The sequence below is a fragment of the Onychomys torridus genome, chromosome 1 (assembly GCF_903995425.1).
Source record: "Onychomys torridus chromosome 1, mOncTor1.1, whole genome shotgun sequence".
NCBI classification, from domain to species: Eukaryota; Metazoa; Chordata; class Mammalia; order Rodentia; family Cricetidae; genus Onychomys; species Onychomys torridus.
Genome location: NC_050443.1, coordinates 156,768,033 through 156,789,164, shown reverse-complemented (window position 1 = coordinate 156,789,164; position 21,132 = coordinate 156,768,033). Strand labels below are relative to the sequence as shown.

Here is a 21,132-nt window from a genome sequence, read left to right as displayed (position 1 = left end):
TTGGTTGTCAGGGAGCCTACCCTGGTACACCACACCTCCTCATCTGCCTGTCTCGGTCCCTCCCTGCCTGCCTCTTTCCTTTATGCTCTCCCTTCTGCCCTCTCTTCCTCTCCCCTTTTCTCACCCTTTCCTTTCCCCTTCCCCTTTCTCTGCTCTTTTCCACACACTATGCAGCTTTTCACCTCTGCTTCTCTTCTTAGTCTTCTGACCAGCATCCTGGTGCAGAGGCCACTACAACTGCTCAGAAATGGTGGATTCAGCCCCTTGGTCACTGTCATGGTGGCATTGGCTCCTGGTACCCAACCCAGACTCACATTCCCAGTCCATGCACTCATTGCACAGATACCATTTTCTAGAGGTCTATCCTTAGCTGACTGACACCTCTTCTAAAGTTGCTCAAGAAGTGATACTCTGCACCCCTGGGCTAATAGTACAACTCATGCTTTTGAGTCTCTGTGGGATGAGTCCCCATTGGGATGAGGCTGAGGCTGGGCATCTGTCTTCACCCAACATCCTCCTTGCTCTATGCTGCTCCTCTCACCCCCTCAGCAGATCTCTCTGCTTCTAGAAACCCTGATTTAAGATTATCACCTTGCATATCTGATGCTGTGCTAAAAGTCCTAGCCACTGGTGTACCCTTTCCAAATGTCCAAGACATAACGCGCTAGGCCACACACCTGAACAGGGAGTGCACCCAGGTCCTGTCATCTGTGGCTAGACAGGGTTGTAGAGGTCGTATAGGATATTGTAGGTGGGGAGCATAGAAAAAGCTGGTCAATGTCTATGAAAGCAGGCTGTACCTCAGTAGGGTCTTAAATTTATTTTCTTTGTCATAAATCTTTCTTGCCCTATCAACAGTTCCACATTCAGGTTGGAGAGTAAATTTTTGAAAGATAATGTCCCACAACAGAAAGTAGATAGGCCTAGATGACAGTCTGAATTCAACCAGCTCACCTCCCAGCATTGTGGTTCAAGCTTTAAGGTAAATTCCTAATGGTCAGCAGACTGAGGAAGCATAGTCTCTGCATCCTGGTACAATGCTGGATCAAGGTAAGAACACTGAAATGGTATTGATAAAAGGAGCTATTCTTTAAAAGGTAGAGTGTAATCCAAAAGTGTGCAATGTGCTGGGAGTGGCGCCTACCAGATAACTACTGTGTAAAGTGTGTTCACACAGGCCATTCTGCTCGAAGTGTTTTATGTACCTTCTGATGACTGCAGTTGTACAACAAATCACCCCAAACATATCCGTTTAAAACAACCACTTTATTATGCTCATAGAGTCTGGGGCACGAATTTGGACAGGGATATTGTGGATGGCTTGCTGCTCTCTAATGGCTGCCCTTCTGATGAGAAGGTCTGATGTCATGTTGTTCCTTGACTGCAGGATCTGGAGTTGTAGGCTTCGCAGGACTGGAGGTTGATGGTGGCTGTTGGCTGTGACACCAGCTGGGCCTGTTGACCAAAGCACCAGGAGGTGATTGCTCCATGGGGTTTGGTTTTCAACACAGAACAATGGCCTCTGGTTAATAAGACTTCTTACGCAGCTGTTTGGGGCTCAGCAGCAAGTGTCCCAATTTACAAGGCAAGGATGAGTTCATGGTTTTCATGACCTAGCATGGATGCCAAATTGTATCATTTTCACCATAGTCAATGAATTACAAGCAAGTCATCAACCATTCAGACAAAGAACAGGTAAGTTAGATGCCTACCTCTTAATGAATTTCAGGCCGGGTCTCACAGAGCATGGTAGGTGGGTGGGGTGGTAGGGGCTATATTTGGGAAATACCATCTGCTGCTCATGTGTTTTCTCATTTAACTCTCTCCTCCTTGGAAGTAGGTATTGTTGCCCATCTTTACAAATGAAAAAGTGGGCTCAGGTGGGTTAAGTACCTTGCCTATTGCAAAGCTTATGCATGGCAGAGCTGGAGTTCTACCCAGACTGTACAAAGCAGGCATTCTCCAGCAGCATATAATGTTGCTTATCAGAACAGAGGAAGAGGTGTTCCAAGGCCAGTTCTCCTAGGTGTAGGATCAGAAGTAGTTAAACCTTTTTCTCCCCTATAACCCTGAAGCCAGACCTAATATCTTTTCTATTTGAATAATAAAATCTGGCCCTTATGCACAACAACCCAGGGTGTTGATTCTTTGGAGACTGTGTCATTATTATGGGGACTCCTGATGCCTCAGTCTATCAGACTTATACTGGGCCTGGGAAGCTGCTGTCTGCCCACCTCCACCCAGTGGGGAACGTAAGCAAACTCAAAAGCCCTCCATACAGACAGCACACACAGCAGTTTGTGCCAGCGATTTCTTCCCCACACAACCTCCTTTTGAAATTGCATCTTCCCTTAAGTCAAAGAGCATAGCATCCCCAAAGTCACGCTTACTATTCCTATGATATTCCAAATCCAGACTGTTCAGATGACGCTTCACACACTCATTGCTTAATCTCTAGATAATTCTGTACTTTTAGCCCACTTCAATTCTTTTTCTAAGACTACAGAGGGCAGGCATCACACCCTACTCCTGTATCAGTTTCCCACAACCACACTACATTCTCAACAAGTACTCAGTAAGTACTAGGTAGGTCAGAGGGGCTTATAGAGTTTATTAGAAGAGAAGAAGCCACACATGTTTTCAAAAGTGCTTTTTGTCTGGTGCTGAGAATTGAACCCAGGGCTTTACACATGCCACACAAGTACTTCTCCATGAAACTATATACCCAGCCTTTGAAAAACATCTTTTGAGAGCCTACTATGTACATAACAGGCAGTGTACAAGGTACTAATGACTCAAGTGATCCAGAAGCAGGAATCTAGAAAATCAAACATGAGCCTTGTAGGCACTGTGTGGCAGGTCAGTTACAGCAAATCCAGTGTCTAGAAGCAAAAAGTTCTTCATCAGAGAGAGGCCTCCAGAGCCAGCACGTGGGAGGCAAGTGCTGTACATAAAGTTACAATCTACCAGCTGTCAGGCGACTCTAGAGTTAGATATTTAGAAAGTCCTAGATCAGGGGCTACTCAGTTCTAAATCTGAAATTTCTTCTAGCAAATGGCTGAGTGGTATTTTCAGCCGAGGCTATCAGATGGGACAGGATGACCTTCCTCCTCATTACCGATTAGTCTTAACATAATAGGTAAACTCTCTCCCTCTCATTTAAAAGTTTCCTCCTCATTACCGATTAGTCTTAACATAATAGGTAAACTCTCTCCCTCTTATTTAAAAGTGTTACTCTTTCATCTCAAAGTGTCCCTAAAAGTCGTGACTTCCGAGTGTTCAAAATCCTCTAATAGAACCCAGATAAACATGTTTATAAATTATGGGAAATCATTTTCATTTTTTTAAACTTTACTCAATATTCATACCATAAATCCTTGATCCAAATATAATCCTATTATATAAAACTATTTCCTCAACATACAATCAACAAGAATCAAACAGCTCTTGTAAATAATTACCTTTGGGATATGAAAGAAAATGTAAACATTTTATTTGGCAGTTGTTTCTGAACATGTGAATAAATAAATGGAAAAGTACATATGAATATTTCTTTTTCGGAGTAACAGATACCATTAAACACTTATTTATACATCTTCACTGCAAAGAACAGTTACATAATGAAACTTGGTCTTATAAAAGGTAACTTCCCACACCACTGGATTGGACAGTTAAGGATGGTGATACTGGTAGTCTTGGCTTTAGCAGTCTCGATGTTGAAAGGCATTCACCTGCAAGTGTGATAAGAAGAGTCATCATGCATTGAGTTCATCCAGGTCACATACTGTAGAAAGTTTCTGATGGCAGCCATGGAATTTGGTGTCTCATGCGCTTAAGTCAACTATGACATGTTTGTAGATCTGTGTGTTTCCTTTAAAACTGGAAGCAAAAAGGAAATTACGCTTGTTAATGGACACATGTGTGAACGACCTGGGTGCTTGAACATTTAATTCCTGAAATTTCACAAATCTGGCTTTCTCTGCGTCCCAGTTATACACTTGAGTGAAGGAGTAATCGCTTCCAAGAATTGCATATTGGTAATTATTTATCTGGAGGGGCTGGAACACCATGGATCCTCGTGATGGCATCCTCTGAATGTCCTGGAAGGAGGAGCCACCCCACTTCATGACTTTGGAGTCGCCAATGAATCTGGTCAAGCAAATGTACACATCACCTTTTACAGAGAAGTGCTTCACCGCGTACACATCCTCCATGTTGGGAATGTCAGTTTGGTTAGTGAATAATTGTGTTGCTTTGCTCCACTGGTAAATGACAGGACGCTGGGAACTACTGGACAGGATTAAATGAGGTGTTCTGAGGGTCAATGGTGTTCTGGCTATTTCTAGGTATTCCACATCAGTATCCCTGTACCAGGCATGTAAGGATTGGTGCGAGTAGAATCCGTTTCCATTCCATTTGTAAATGGTGGTAAACCCAGCTTTGGAACTGTCAGCAACGACGAAGTACCAGTTGTTTTCAATCTTGAATGTTTCGATGTCATTGGGTTTTCGGATTTTGAGAACTTCAATATCCTGGATTTTTATGAATTTGTTTGCAAAACCATCTCGCTTATAGATATGAGAACCACCAAAGAGCTGGGCCACAATGACATAGAGCTGAGTATCAATGACTATAGGCTTGCACACCACAGTGGACGTGCCTGAGGAGAGACAAGTGAGATATTAGTTGTATGGCTATCCTCTTTGAAACATGTAAACACACAGGCTGGGTTAGACAACTTCCACAGAAATCAGCCTAAAAGGAAAGATTTCCTTGGTTTATTAGAGAGGACCAATCTCCAAAGTCAAGCAGCAATGTCTTTGGGTTCTGTGTCTTTACACCCATGGGACCTTGTTATAAACAATGAAGCTGCCATGTCACATTCAACCTGCTATAGACATTTAGGGCATAGAGATACGACCTGAACTCTTTCTTCTCACTCCTTGAAGCAAGTATTGATTTCCTTGACATACCTGATTTAATTTCCCCAATTGTAATTAAAAACTGCCATTTCTGAACATTTACTATATGCTTTGTCAAATCATTAAATTATTCCACCAACTTTGAGATAAATGTTATCTTCCCTTTTCTTATCTTTGTTTTTGTGTATATATATATTTTTGAGACAGAGTTTTGCTATGTTGTGTCTAGGCTGGCCTCAAACTCAAATTCACATATCTCCTTCTTCTGCCTCCCAAATGCTAAGACTAAAGGTGCTCACCACCATGCCTGCTCATTTTCTTTTTCTAGATGAGCAAACTTTTCTAGACTCAGAGGGGCAAAGTTCTGATACCAAAAGACAGAGCTGGTATTCAAACATGGGCCTATCTGAGTCTTTGGGCTATTTATTTATTTAGATAAGTTCTCACTAGGTAGCCCCAGTTGGCCTGGAAGTATTTACTGTTCAGACCAGGTTGACCTAGAACTTTAGATACTGGCTGTAGGAGAAAATAAAAAGGCAGAGGAACCTTACTTGAAACTTCTGTAATAACCAAACTGTTTATGCAACCTACAAAGGATGACTTAATTTCTCTGGGATCGGTTTTCTCTTCTGCACCAAAAGGGTTAGAGTGTGTGAGGGATGGCCATCAGATTTCATCTTAGGTACCCATACAGACTGACTGAGTGATTGTGACTGCGTGACAAGCTTGTGTTGAGAAGGATTCTGTGGTGACATATATAATCCTGCAAGAAATAATATCACAGGTGGGCAGCGATGTCTATCCATGATGGAGAGACTAGCAATCATATGATTTGTTATTTATGATCTGTATGGTTTGAATATGTGAAAATCTCCAAATCCATGTCGAAACGTAGCCCTCAGTGCAAGTCTAGAAGGTGATTAAGACGGCAATGGAGCCCACATAAAAAGGGCTTGAGAGAGTCGTTTTAACAGTTTTATCTTTTCTTTTGCTCTGTGCATCCACAGAGAGGGGCTGTCTTTGAAGCAGAAAGCAGGTTCCTACAAGACATTGAATCTGTTGGACTCCCCAGCTCCCAAATCTGTAAGAAATACATTTCTGTTGTTTATAAATTACCCAGGCTAGGGTATTTCATTACAGGAGCAGGAACAAACTAAACTATCATCTAAAACATAACCTCTGAAAATCTACAAGCAGATGATTTATTCCTTTCAAGTTCTAGTCTACAGTATCATCTGGAGCAGGCTGAGGACAGAGACACATGTATGTACTTCTAACATTTGGCTGTAGCAGGAGCATTGTGGGTTCAAAGCCAGCCTTGATGACACAGCAAGATCCTGGAACAAACAGTGGCTGATGGGATATGTGCAAATCAGAAGATCTGAGGTTAGATAGCACAGAGCCCAACTGCTCCACATTGGAAAACCCAGCAAGGAAGAGAAGCATGACCTTTCTTGGAGGAAAAGAGGGTTCTAGAAGGATCTCAGTGTGGATAGATCATTTCATCCAGGTGAATGAACCTCAGTATCAAGCAAGGACTATTTGGACATTTGATGATGGATAGGCTTGATGGCTCCTGGCAAAATCTAGTTAATAATTATAACCCTTTGTACCTTGTCTGGTGGTAAGCCTTCTGCCCTCCTTTTCTGGAGACATAGTCTCACTCTATATCCCAAGCTGGCCTTGGGTTCATAATCCCTTGGCTTCAGCCTCCCAAGTACTAGGATTACAAAAGTGTGCCACCCTGCCCAGCTAATGATGGCAAGAGTGTGCACCCTTCCCAGCCAATGGTCACCTTTTATGAGGAGGTTGGGATAGTCTTAGGAGCAGGGTTCAAGATGTCAGAAAATAACACCTTTCAGAACTGTTTTGATTGGTATTTTACAATTTTAAAACTGTTGAAATGGGAACAAAACTTAAGAGATCTCTCAAGCACCATTTTTCATGGAAAAAAAATGGATTCTATGAACAAATTAAGAAAAACATTGACAGTAGGTTTCCACACTGCATGATTTCTCATAACCTCTAACATATTTGTTATGAACCTCCAAGAGGCAGATATGGCTTATAGATTGATTGGGCCACAGAATCCTTTTTGTTTCAAGGGATAGGGATACATTAACATTTTACTAAAAAGGTGCAGCAGAGTTTGAAAGTTGATCTAAAACGGCTTTCTTATTGATTCACTTACTTTGAATTCAACCAGATTTAATTATAACCGTATTTTTGTGCTGTGTATATTCATTCATGTGTTTGTGCCAATCACAATTGTATCCACACAAACTCTTTCTTAGAGCTAGGTACAGTTCTCCTCCACTCGTGTGTGTGTGTGTGTGTGTGTGTGTGTGTGTGTGTGTGTGTGTGTGTATGTGTGTGTGTGTGTGTATGTGTGTGTGTATGTGTGTGTGTGTATGTGTGTGTGTATGTGTGTGTGTGTGTATGTGTGTGTGTATGTGTGTGTATGTGTGTGTGTATGTGTGTGTATGTGTGTGTGTGTATGTGTGTGTGTATGTGTGTGTGTATGTGTGTGTATGTGTGTGTGTGTATGTGTGTGTGTATGTGTGTGTGTATGTGTGTGTGTATGTGTGTGTGTAGTGTGTGTGTATGTGTGTGTGTATGTGTGTGTGTATGTGTGTGTATGTGTGTGTGTATGTGTGTGTGTGTATGTGTGTGTGTGTATGTGTGTGTATGTGTGTGTATGTGTGTGTGTGTGTATGTGTGTGTGTATGTGTGTGTGTATGTGTGTGTGTATGTGTGTGTGTGTATGTGTGTGTGTGTATGTGTGTGTATGTGTGTGTGTATGTGTGTGTATGTGTGTGTATGTGTGTGTGTGTATGTGTGTGTGTATGTGTGTGTGTATGTGTGTGTGTGTGCGTGCGCGCACGCGCGTGTGCACACACAGTGTTTGTGAATATATGTAGCAGAGGTGCACTCACCCATGTGTGCATATGTGGGAGGTCACAGGTCAGTGTTTGGTGTCTTCCTCAACTGCTTCTCCACTGTTTTGAGACAGGATCTCTCACTGAACCTGGAGCTTGCTGATTTGGCCAGACTGGCCAGCTAGTGAGCCCCCAGGCTCTACCTGTCTGAGCTCTCCAGTGCTGAAGTTACTGACAAATGCCTGCCATCATGTCAGGCTTTTTACAAGGGTGCCAGGGATCCGAACTCAGTTTTCCATGCCTGTGCAGTCAGTGCAGCACCCAGAGAGGCCTCTCCCCAGCCATACCCCCTTAGGTTTGTGGGGTTTTGTTTGTTTCTATATTTGGGAACAAGGGTCTTACAATGTAGCTGGGCTCAGTCTCCTGATCCCCCACCTCAGCTTCCAAGTGCTGGAATCCCAGATGAGCACTACCAGACCCAGTTTATTTTATTGTCTTATTTTAAAGTTAGGAACAATGAGAATACAGGGAAGGTGATGGACTTGTCTAGTTAAATAATGGCAGGGCCTAGATTAGAATTAATCATTGTGATTCAGTGCTTTTATTCTGAAGAAAAAGAATCCCCCTTTTTAGAGTATATTTAGTATACTCAGTACTATGCTAAGTTTCTTAAATACATGATCACATTTCCTTACTAACAAACCTGCGATTTAGATACTTTTCTTATTTACAAGTAAAGGAATTAAGGATTAGCTACAGTTTAGCACACAATCTCAAGTCGCTTAGTAAAAAGTTGGAGTTAGCACTACTAAGACTAGTCAAAGCATTTCCTCATAAACTCCTCCATTTCTGTTGCCCTTTGTTGAAACAGTTTAATGTTCTACTCAATATTGTCAGGCTCTTCATACCTGTAATGTTGTCATAATTCCGGAAGGTCTTTTCTACATGGTCCCATTCCAGGAAAATGCATTTTCCAGTAAAAGGCTGAGCAATGACTACATATTCATCATTCATATAAGAAAACGTGTCTATGGACAGTGACTGATAAGGTAGATCTTGGGATTTTGCAAATTCTGCAAAAATAAGAAAGGAAGATGAATACATGTGAGCTAATACTAAAGCCTCACACTCCTTGGCCAGATCCCAAATACTCACAAGAAATATATCTATTTCAGAGAGATAGTAAAATGGCAATACTGCTGTTTTAAAGCATATAAAGTTTTAAAGGTTCAGAATGTTTCACACATTAAATTTCTTAGATAGTACTTAACATATTAAAAAAAATCAATTTTTATACTTGCAAAAACGTAGCCCTTTAAACAATTTTCTGCTGTAAAATGGATTTCAATACATTACCTGTAATGATACAATCAAAATCCTTGGGGGCGAGGCTATTGATTTTGCGTTTCTTATACTCCGGGGGGCCTTCACAGTAGATGTCCTCCACAGTCGCATTGGTGTGGCCAAGCCATTCCACCAGCCACTTCAACTTACAGTCACAATTAAATGAGTTCCCTCTCAGGTCCCTGAAACAGAAACCTCTGCTGCATTTGCAATACACAGGGCCTGTCACGACCCAAGCATGACTTCAGCATTACCCTATACCTGCTCTATCATCTGTGTTGAACTTGACTGTCCATTCCATTTGGGCTCAGAGAGTGATCACAGAGCACCCTTAAAGGCCACCCAAGAACCTCATAACCTATGCTCGTTTGGATTCAATGGTATCTTAGACTAGAAGAGTGGACTCAATGGAAGTAACATCTAAGTCATATGTATAAGTTGCGTTTCTCTATAGGAACCCTAAAGAAATGTAAAGAGAAACAGGTATAATTAATTTTAATGTTTTATTACTCCAACACATCCAAAATTTCATCATCTGGGTATGTAATCAATATAAACACTATAAACACAGCGAATTGATTAAGCAGTACTCTATTTTCTCTCTCTCTCTCTCTCTCTCTTTGGTATTATCTTTAAAGTCTTCTGTATAGTTTATATTTATATCTCAATTTGGATGCTAAATTCTCATCTGAAATACATGATCTTTACTTAGAGTTTATAAAGTTTATTGTTCAAAAATAGATTCGTATATCTAAGTTGTTCCAAATGTGATTATTTTCTAATATATTAAGATAAGAAAAAATTCAATTTAAATCTTACAAAAAAAATTTGAGGGTTCTGAGTGTAGCCATGCATGCTTATCCTATTGAAAGGTCAGGGCTCAATCCCTAGGACAAAAAAAAATAGATAGATAAATAAATGTAAAACTTAACATTTGGTGTCTCGTTTGTACTAGCAGACACTCTAGGGGCTCTGTGGCTATGAGCATCCAGTGGCTACATTACTGGATCTTGAGGATAGAGTGTAAGGATTGCTGTATGATATTTAATTAAACCCAGTGAGCCACTGGCTTTTCTTCTTCATAGACATAGTTAATCCTGACCCCATTAAAGTGATCTACAAATTCCACTTTAATGAGAAATTACTTTGCCATAGTAGAGTTAATGCAGACATAATACCTACAACAGCTCATGCCTGTAATAAACTATATAGCAGTTTAAATTTCCACGCATGGCCCTGACTCACCAAGCTTTCTGATTATTTATTCTGCCTCTGTGAAGGTCTTCTATTTCTTTTCTGGTCACACAGAATTCATAAGATAGGTGCTGCCCATTCTTCACGCAGCACATAAACAATTTTAAATACATGAGCATTTAAATATTTCTTAAAGAATATGTTCATTAAGAAAATCAGCAAGAAATCCACTAAAAGACAAGTTATCATGAATCCTTGTACTTCTGGGATAATCCTTGATTTGGGCTAAGCTCATTTTGGGATTCCCTGGAGGACTGAGCCAGATTTTAAGTGTTACATGGACACAGCATGAGGCAGAGGCCCCAGCATGAACTACACCCCAAGTAAGCCATGGGGTATCATCTAAGTTTCAAAACATTCTCAGAAGTGACCTCATCCCAAGAGTGCCAGCCCTTCTGGGTATTGTAAAGCAGAGCAGACAAGAGATTTGCTGGGTTCTTAAGGAAGGTTCTTGATTCTGGCTTTTGCTTGGATATAAATCAGTTTTCAGGAACTGGGAAAGAAGGCATGACAGAGGAGTTGGAACAACTGCAAAGGACAAAGAGGATTTCATTAGCTTCTTGATTTGGGGTTAAATTCTGGGCTTAGAAGAAAATTCTTAACTCAGATTTTTTGTTTCATTGTTATTAGAGAAAGCTGTTTTGGAAATATCAATACAAATATATAGTCTCTGTATGTGTGTTATTATATTTACTTTCTTTATTGGTTCCATAAAGAACTTTAAAAGCTATTTAAGCTTCATGATATATTTATATTTATTTCATTTTCTTTCTATATATTCAATAGCAAAGTAAGTGATAGTAAAAAAAAAAATGTGCTCATACATGTCTTCATTTTGGTTCCTATATTCTACTTTATGACACTTAAATGCCCTGCTAATGTTCTGGAAGAGATTTAAGGACTAAATTGCTTTGGGGAGAATTGGGCATATAGAACTTACTTTGCTTACAGCAAAAATATACAAATTCCTCCTTGTGAAGATCTTTCACTCTAAAGCTTAAAAGTCAAAGTTTGAAAGCTCTTTTGTTTGAAAAGGGGTCAAAAATAATTAAGTTCATTCCCTTCCTGGGGCTTAAGCCAAATTCCTGGGGATTAAGCCTAGAGTTGTTATTCAGGCTAATGAGAGAAAAGGCAAACCCCCCTCCCTTCCCCCACTTCCTGCTCCGTTTCTGTTGCCTGACCAACCCATGGGTGTAACCTTTCATCTGAGTCTGTTGGTTTCCCAGACTCCCCTGTGTTTGTCTTTGTAGCCCTACTTCCTGCACCCCATGAGAAAAAAGAGATCTTGACATTTTTGTGGAGGTCTCTCCTTTCCAGGTTCCCCCAGTGACCTTTATGACTGCCCCTTACAGACAGGCACGCACTTTGACAAAGTAATGCCTGGGTACTGTGCATTCAGAATTTCCCATGATAAATCATAAAGAATTCTAACATTTAGTCAATGTAGAGTCAAGAGTGAAGTCAATTAAAAATATTCTAATTTTAAAGCCAGTTAAAAAGACTAATCATCAATATAAAGTCTCACTAATCATTTTAAATTAGTTAATCGGTGATTTCTTAGGTCCTCTTACACATTTGTTAAAGAATCCAGGCCTTTGAAAATATCTTTTGGGAGTGTCTGGAGATTGTTGTTTGCGAGACTCCTGGAAAGAAAAAAAGTGATACAAAAATGTAGTGAAAAACTAAATAAATGCCATTTATGATAAAATTTACTTATAAGTTCTTTTTAAAAATCATTTTCAGTCTATTAAATTATATGTAGTACTTTTGTTTCCCTAAGATACTACTCAAATCTCTGTTGTTGAATTTCCAATTCCTGATCTCTTGGCTTCAACATCCGCTTAGCATTGATACTTGATACGTCTTGATACTGACTTGAAGCAAGAGCAACAATAAACCACAGCAGAATGGTGCCTGTGCATCCCTCTTTGAACTCCTAACCCGAGGCTCATACTCTCACAGGTCCAGCCTCGAGGCTGCTTCCCAAGTGATGAACAAGCACACTAATGGTAATGCTCACCCCCAAATGCCCTCCCTCTTTTGGCTGGGACCTTGACTTCCTCTCCCCACTTCTCCTTGCTTCAGAGAGCAGCTAAACTTCCAATTCCTTTGTCTTCATGTCCTTTCTTCTTTCCAAAGGACGTTCCCTTGTTTCTGGCTTTTGCTTTTTCGCTTCAGTCTTTCCATTTTGGCAAAAAGCTTCCTCATTAATGTCCCTTCACCCATCCTCTTTACTTATTCTGGTCTTCTGAGTCTTATTTTGTTATTACAGAGTTACTTTCTTTCTCTTCCTAGTTGCTGCTTTACACATGACTAGAACGAGTCTGATAATGGTTAACAAACAGGAAATAGTTCTAGTGGTAAGAAGGTAAAAGAAATGTATGCACATTACAGAAAAATGGATACCATCAAGTGCTGGGAAGGGAGCCAGGTACTGACACTTTTTGGGTTTTGCCAGCACATTTTATATATTTTTCACAATATTTAAAGCTAGAGCAGAAGAGCCTCTTGTTGGTCTCAAAGGTCTTTGAAAATTCTCTCAACGTCCTTTGTAAGATGAATTGCTAAACAGTCTTATTAATTAAAAAAAAAAAAAAAAATTACCCAGAGCCAGATATTGGGGTTAAAACTGAGAGATCAGAAAAACAGAAAGAAGCCAGACATGTTCTTACCACTTGGAGATCCTCAGCCAAAGAGACAAACTTCCTGTATACCCATGCCTAATACCTTTCTGTTCTACCATCTCATTTCCTCTCTCCATTCAGCTACATCACTTCCTCTTCCTGCCCAGCTCTGTCACTTCCTGTTTGTACAGATCTCCAGACCTTTATGGTTAATGCTGGGATTAAAGTTATGTACCACCACATCTGACTCTGTTCCCCAGTGTGGCCTTGAACTAACAGAGATCCGGGCAGATCCCTGCCTCCCGAGTGATAGGATTAAAGGCATGTGCTACCATTGCCTGACTTCTATGTTTAATATAGTGACTGGCTTTTTCCTCTGATCCTCATAAACTTTACTGGGGTACACAGATAAAATATCACCACAGTCCTTTTAAAACATTCTTCAAGGCTCTCTTTGTCTTTTACCTCCTCTTCTTAAATATGAAATTGTCCACATTTAAGCATTCATGAGTTTTAGAACTTACTTTACATTTAATTATGCTGTTTTGTTGGTTTTAGAAATTACTACTAGATGCCAAAACTTTTTTCTATGAACCATGGAATGTAAGAATGGGAAAATAGTAGGAAGTTCAAGTCTCCATAACCATGGGTTTGTTAATGAAGGGCATGGTTTTGCAGTCAGTCTGAGCGGGATAGAAATCAAATCAGCACTCCACCATTTTGTAGCTGGATGACTTAGATTCTACATCTTTAAAATCATGCTACACTGGGGTAGAATATCTACTCCAGGCCCATGTGTTAGAGCCTTGGTCCCAGCTTCTGTTCTGTTATTGGGAAATGGTAGAAATTTTAAGAAGTAGTGGGAGATCACTTGGGATGTATCCTTGAAAGGTGACTGTGACTCTGGTCCCTTCCTATGCTGGTTAACTTTTGTCAACTTGACAAAAGCTAGAGTCATTGGAGAGGAGGGAACCTTAATTGAGAAAATACCTCCATCAACTGGCCTGTAAGCAGGTCTGTGGGACATTTTCTTGGTGGATGATTTATGTCAAAATGTCCAGCCTATGGTAAACAGTGCCATCCCTGGGCAGGTGGTCTTTTGGTATGTAAGAAAGCAGGCTGAGAAAGCCATGGAAGAATAAGCCAATAAACAGCATGGCTAGCTTCTCCTTCAAGTTCCTGCCTTGATTTCCTTCAATGGACTGTGACTAGGGTATGTAAGCCAAATAAACTCTCTCCTCCCCAAGTTGCTTTTGGTGGTAGTGTTTATCACAGCAATAGAAAAGTAACTGATATACTTCCTACTTCTCTCTGTTTTGTGGCCATTCTGACTTTAATTCCTCCATACATTCCCATCATGATATGCTACCATAGACACAAGCCAATCATGAACCAGAAACCCCTAAAAATGGAGCAACGTGGGCCTCTCCTCTTATAACGTGATCATGACAGGTGCTTGTTACAGTAGCAAACAAAACAAAATAAACACAAAACAACTAAAACACAACCTTTCTAATTTTCATTTTAAAATGAAAAATAACTATCTCATTTCAAAGACTGTTAGAAAAAGAAAGTGAAAATAAAAAGAGAAAATGAGATAGCCTAGCATGATGTTTGGTATTGAGACTGCTCTAAAAAAACAAAAACAAAAACAGCTGGGTTGGGGAGGCAAAGGGTAAAGGCTCCTGTATACACATTGTCCAGGAAGTAGTATTCAGAAAATGGACTACATGAGTGAACTGTCATGGCTGCCCATGTATTGTGAGATGAGGGATGATGTGAAGGGTTAGTCACAGAGTAGGGTGGCACCTCGTGTCTAGGGCTGACGAACAGTAAGACTGAGAAAGCTGCTTGAACTAAGAAACAGACTAAGAGGAGATATGGAGGGGCATGAAGAAGGCATTCCTGTGCCCTCAGCTCTAGACTGGCTTTCAGACAGCTTCTCTGGGTCTCTGGGAAGCCCTGGTGCCATCAGGTTGCATTCAGATGAACAGAACACAGGCAGAGGAGTGTGAAAAGAGAATAGCCAGGAAAGCAAAGCTGACAGAGCCTTTGGAAACCTGAATGGGTCCTGAGAAAGAGTGTGCTTCTAGTGTAGGTTGATAGGCAGGTGTCGAAAAATACATCACAGGCACAGGAGGGGATCGGCAAAACTGTAAACGTGAGGTGGGTCAGAATTAGGGCCATGGGCCAGTTAAGGGTGTTTAACAATTCTGGAATGAGGAGAAATTGGAAATAGCAGCATTCTGTTGCATAAGCAAGGGAAGTTCTTTCATCTGCCATTGTCTGCAGCTGTGAAGAACTGGGGACAAGCAACAGCTCTGTTAATAAGGGAACATGAAAATAAGCAATGGTTCACAATTAACACAGGGCATTTTGTAGATTTACAAAAAGGGGCCCGACTTCGATGCATTATAAGCTGCCTAGGTGAAAGTAAACACAGAGAACAGTAGAGCACAGTCTCCAGGCAGAGAGGCTATAGGTCTGTGGATGTGCAAAGGCCTATGGAGAGAGATACACACTCTTGACGGAGGCAGTCCCCTTGAGGCACTGCTGTGTGTCCTGTGCCTTGTTAAAGCCAGCAGTAAAAAGGGCCTGGGGCCTCCAGAATCCATCGCAGGCACCTGAGGGCCACAAAGGAGAGATGCTTAGGGCACCTGGGGGGAAAAGGGGGGAAGGTTCTTTGCAGCTTGCTCAACATTTGATTTTTTTTTACCAGAAGAGTGAAGAGAATGAGATCTGGGGACAATCAGGCAGCTGAGACAGAAACAGAGCCTGAGACAGCACTGTTTGCTTTAAGATCAGGGTTCCATCAGGGTTGTTGGGATTATGGCACCCTTAGGTTTCACCTCAGCATCAACTTTTCCAATCCACATTACATTTTCTCAGCCCCCCACATCCCCGCCTGTCAGCTTCACAGAGAAACAGTTTAGTATCATTCTCTTCCTCGGTAGAAGTTCTGGTTGAAAGGCCGATGTAGCTCTGACCCCCTGTATCACTTAGTTCAGTACCAATATGAGCCTCATCATGGTCAGGAACATGCCCCTGCCAACCCATCCTCTCTGGGTGTCTGTTATCACAACTGTGAGAAACCAAGAATAGGATGTAGGTTTAATTCACTGTGACAATTAACAAACACAGCTACTAATGGCTTTATCCCTACTCCTTTGCAAGGGATTCTAGGAAAACTTCTGTGCCTGCAAGGGAATTTTTAAGGCTTATGTGTGTCAAGACCCCAAAATTGATCTTTTCTTCTTGTATAAAAACTAATGATGCTTAATAGCTATGCACTTTAAAAGATGTATTATTAATCTCTGTGTGTTCCTGTTTGTGTGCATGACTGTGTATGTGAGTCTCTGTGTGTATGCCTGTGCATGTGTGTGTGTGCCTCTGTGTGTGTTTGTGTGTGTATATGTATGTGTGTGCCTATGTGTGTGCATCTGTGTGTCTGTATGTCTATATGTATGTGTGCCTGTGCACATGCCTATGTTTGTGTGTCTGCGTGTATGCCCTCTGAGGTCACGAGAGTGTGTCAGATCCCCCTTGGGCCTAGAGTTATTGGTGGTTGTAAGCTGGTTACCCAACATGAGTGCTGGAAACTGAATTCCAGTCCTCTAGAAGAGCAACAAATGCTCCTAACTGCTGAGTTCTCTCAATTTAGGAGGGTGGAACCATCTTTTTTCTCTTTTTTAGTAAGAAAACTCTATGGCTTAGTAGTCCTAAAGATCTATCTTTTGCTTTTATTGACACACATACCAATACATATACCCATATACTAATTATTTCGCCATGTTAAGACATTTCTGAAAGTACAAAAATTATTTTTAAAACAATGAAGTAGAAAAAGAATCATCATAGCTAAGCTTTCTTCTCATCACTAATACAGCCACCTAGAACAAATGATTCTGGAAGCCACATTACGGGTCCTGTACTGCAAGATCTCTAGTCTTTGCTGTTCTTTAGAGCGATGGCTTGCAGGAATGGAACTTCAAACTGGGGTCTAGACCTCCTTTCTCTTCAAGGGTCTCTTCATTGGGATACTTTGGTCAGTGCAAGGGTTAAATCAGAGCCAAGTGTTAATACTAACCATGAGAATTTTTCTTAGGAATAAGAGGAAGAAAATTTAGGAGTGTAAAAGAGAAAGTGGTCTGGGGACCCAGGTGGTGGGTCATCCCAGCTGAGGAAAACTAGGGCCTTGATTTGACCCAAGCCAGCCTCCATCAGATTCACTATCAGGTTCCACAAATCAGCTCCAGACTTCGATGGAAACTGGTGTGAGCTGGGAATGGGAGGCAGGCTTGAGTTCTGGCAGTTTTCAATGAAGTGAGTTCTCTTAGGTCAGGATGATCTCCAAATTCTAATCCTGCTCTTAAATCACATCTTCATACTTTTCATTGTGAAAGGCTTACAGCTTCATCTATAACAGTAATCAGATGATTCTGGAAGCAGTACTTTAAGCCACATGGTTAAGAGTCATTGCCTCTGACAAGGGTTGTTTTTTTTTTTTTTTCCAGGAAGTAGGGAGACATGGACTACCAGGTGGGGCTAACAGAGGGGTGAAGACAGGGCAGCAGGAGACTGGAGAAAACATTTCCTCACTGTTAACTACCCCAAGAATGGTTCTGCTTTGAGAGCTTGAAGAATGTGCTAGAGCCCTCAGTATATACTGCCAAATGAATAAAGAGTGTGGGAGGGTAGGGAGGAAGGGGGTGAATCAGGGAGGGAGGGAGAGGGGTGGGGAGAGGGAGGAAGGAAGGGAGTGAATCAGGGAGAGAGGGAAAGAGGGAGTCTGGAGTGGGTAGAGGAAAGTCTCTTATCTAGACATAGGAAAAAGCAGGTGATACTTCTCTGGGATTCAGTCATGTGGGCTTTAGCCCAAAGACATTATTTAAATTAAATCATTCCCAAGAGATACCATACTAAACACCAAAACCAGGTTAATTTTTCACCCTTTAATACCATTAGCGTAGGACTTCGGGGATTAAACTCCTTCATGTGCTTGAAGGTACAAACCATACTCAAGGCATAGCAGTATATTTAACTTTAAGATCTGAATAGTTGGTATAGATTTGAATTTTTCTAATGAGCAAGCATTATTTTTGTAATTTGGAATAAAAGAGTAGTTTATGGGCCATGATAACAATTTGCTAAACATTGTATTGATTTCTGATAATACTCAGTGGGCCTTTGTCCCTTCAGTAACCCATTACTGGACAGTAGCTGTGGACCAGTGGAGCCAGGGCTCTGCATGGATATGCCAGAGTACCAGAGAACAAGTGTCAGCAGTCTATAAGCCCTGGAATAGCTGCTGGCTACTGAGGATTGTCTGGGCATAGAAAGGATGTCTACAACAGCTCCCAAGCAAGGTCACCCTAAGTGGTGGCTTGAAAGAAAATGGCCCCAAAGGGGGTGACACTATTAGGAGGTGTGTCCTTGTTGGAGTAGGTGTGGCCTTTTTGGAGGAAATGTGTCACTGTGGAGACAGACTTTGAAGTCTCATTTATATTCAAGCCACGCCCACAGACCACTTCCTGTTTCCCGAAAGTCAGGATGTAGGACACTTGCACTACTTTTCCAGCACCACGTCTGTCTGCATTCTACCATGTTGCACCATGACAATGGACTAAATCTCTGAGAATGTAAGCCACCCTGTTTAAATGTTGTTTTTTTTTTTTTCTTAATAAGAGTTGCCATGGTCATGGTGTCTCTTCACAACAAAAGAAATCCTAACTAAGACACCCCTGATTTCCAGATCAGTTAGGAGGTCTTCATTTTAGTCTTATTGATGAATATGTGAGGATATAGTATGATATAATGGGTAAAGGGGAATTTCTACCACTGGACTGCCTAAGTTCAAAGCCTGGGGCAGTCCACTAGCTTTCCTGTTCCCAGATTGCTCTCATATGTATAATGCTGGTGTTGGTAATTTGTAAACTGATGGTGAGGGTCAGGGATGCAGCTTAGAAAGTAGAGTGCTTGCCTAGGATGTAGCTCAATTACTAGAATGCTTGGTTGCATGTGCAAAGTCTTGGGTTCAAGCCCCAGCACTGCATTAACCAGGCATGGCAACATGCCTGTAATCCCAGCACTTGGGAGGTAGAAGAAGGAAGATCAGAAGTTCGAGATTATCCTTGGCTACATAGTGAATTTGAGCCCTGCTGGGGCACATATGCCCTTGTCTTAAAAAGAAAGAAAGAAAAAGACGATACCACAGTGGGTCCTAGGTGTCAAATTAACACTTCTCAGGTATGCCTAATGAAGAGGAAAGGAGTCACCAATGTCCAGTGACGCAGGCTATTAAATCCCAGTTAACTCAACTCACAGGGAAAATCCTAATTGTTAAAAACGAGTTTATCTTCACTAAAAGTGAGGACAGCAAGGCATTTGGGGACTTGTAGCTCTCAAGCTTGTTTGATGAGTGGATAGCTCGAAGTGCTTAGAAGGGAGCCTGGTGAGCAGGAGGGCACAGGGAGACGCTAACCCACCAGCCCTGCATTGGGCTGCAAATGCTGCCGTGGTTTTGTGCTCTCGCTGCTGCGGTGCATAGCAAACTAGAATGTCAGCTTGTGAAGCAGCAGACTCCCAGAGGCACAAGCCCAGAGTGAGGATGGTTGCAGGGGGGTGGGAGCACCCCAGATGGCTGTGGGTGTTGCTTTCTTAGCAGCACAGCCCCGTGGCACTGAAACAAGTGTGCTGTCTGAGCCAATCTAGTCTGCCATAGCGGCAGTTTTCCAGTGGGTGCCCTTGCCATAATCAAAGGTTTTCTCAGGCGAACCACCAGGACACCAAGGTGGGAGCAAAGACGGGAAGAATGGCTGTCTGCCTTCCAGAACGCCTGACCCTAGCCATTAGCCTTGTGACTAGGTGTTCAGTGGGGGCGATGGCCCAGGTGTTCTGAGGGATGAGGTCTAGGTAGACTCTGAGCTGCAGCTACACTTTCAAGAGCCTCTGTTGGCTGTAGAACTGTCACTATGGGGGACTGGGGGATAGTGAGGGCATTGTGAGAGCAGGTCCATAGGATGTGGAGGTGGTGGTCCCAGATATGAAAATTCACAGTGCTGTCCGCTGTTTACTTAACCCCGTGTCTTGGCACACAGAAATATATACTACAGGTCCCTTGCCAAGTGATGTCATATGCTACCTTAGAATTCTAACAATAAAAAGGCCTGAGTCAATCCCACTGGTCTACCCTAGAATCTCCCAAAACTATGAGCTGAGTCCTCCAGTATTTAATTAGAGTTATAAAAGTATGCCTATGTGATATTAGGTCACTCAGAATAAAGCAATTCAAAGAGTGTCTCAGGACTTAGCAGCTTTTATAGGGCAGGCTACTATGTCTGGCTTTTTTTTTTTTTTTTTTTTAAATGTGCTTTCTGGGGCTTACACTCAGAATCTCATGCATACAAAGCAAGCATCTTACTGAACTGAGTTATCTGTTGTGACTTTCAAGTTGTCTGCAAATGTCCTTTAGTAAGTAAACCTAGCAAAGCAATCTATATTTTTAAAAGGTGATAAAAATGCATTGTTTCTAAAGAAATGGACCTAAAGAAATGGAATGAGTTTGGCTTAAAAGTGTGCATCCAACTGCAACTCTCTGAATTTGGAGAATGGGAGGAAAGATGAGGCTCTTCACAATCTCTTTCCTTCTTCTTTTCAAATATTTATTACATTTATTTATTTGTGTGTATGTATACAGAAGCCTATATGTATGCATATACACACCACTGTCTATGTGTGGAAGTTGGAGGATAATTTACAAATAGTTGGTTCTTCTCTTCCACTATGTGGATCTTAAGATCCAATCCAGGTCATCATACTTAGCAGCAAGTACCTTACCCATCAAGACATCTTGCTGGCTGCAGGATCCCTTTCTTGTCTCAAATCTACATCTCAAATCATGTACCAGAATCTGGTCAGCTCAATGACAGATCTCTGGGTCTGCTTTAACTGACACAAGACAGCCTTCACTGGACGCCTTGCTGAAGACCTGGGCAACTTCTGGCTTTGGAGAAGGGGAGCAGCGTCCACTCAGGGCGTAATTTACGCTTTCATTTTCACGCCTCCAGGAGGGCCATGTAACTACCCACTCTTTCCAAAAGGTCACTTGGA

The 21,132-nt window shown here is 41.6% G+C and overlaps 1 protein-coding gene across 1 annotated transcript in view; it reads right to left on the bottom strand.

The window, feature by feature from the left end:
* Positions 1-1,247: 1,247 nt before the first annotated feature.
* The window catches only part of Lgi1 (leucine rich glioma inactivated 1), a 42,174-nt gene continuing 22,289 nt past the window's right edge, over positions 1,248-21,132 (bottom strand). The window contains exons 5-8 of the mRNA XM_036168229.1: positions 11,971-12,042; positions 9,158-9,327; positions 8,710-8,874; positions 1,248-4,660 (exon numbers count right to left, since the gene is read on the bottom strand). Of these exons, the coding sequence (XP_036024122.1) occupies positions 3,825-4,660; positions 8,710-8,874; positions 9,158-9,327; positions 11,971-12,042 (1,243 nt within the window). The 3' untranslated portion in view covers positions 1,248-3,824. The remainder of the gene's footprint in view (positions 4,661-8,709; positions 8,875-9,157; positions 9,328-11,970; positions 12,043-21,132) is intronic.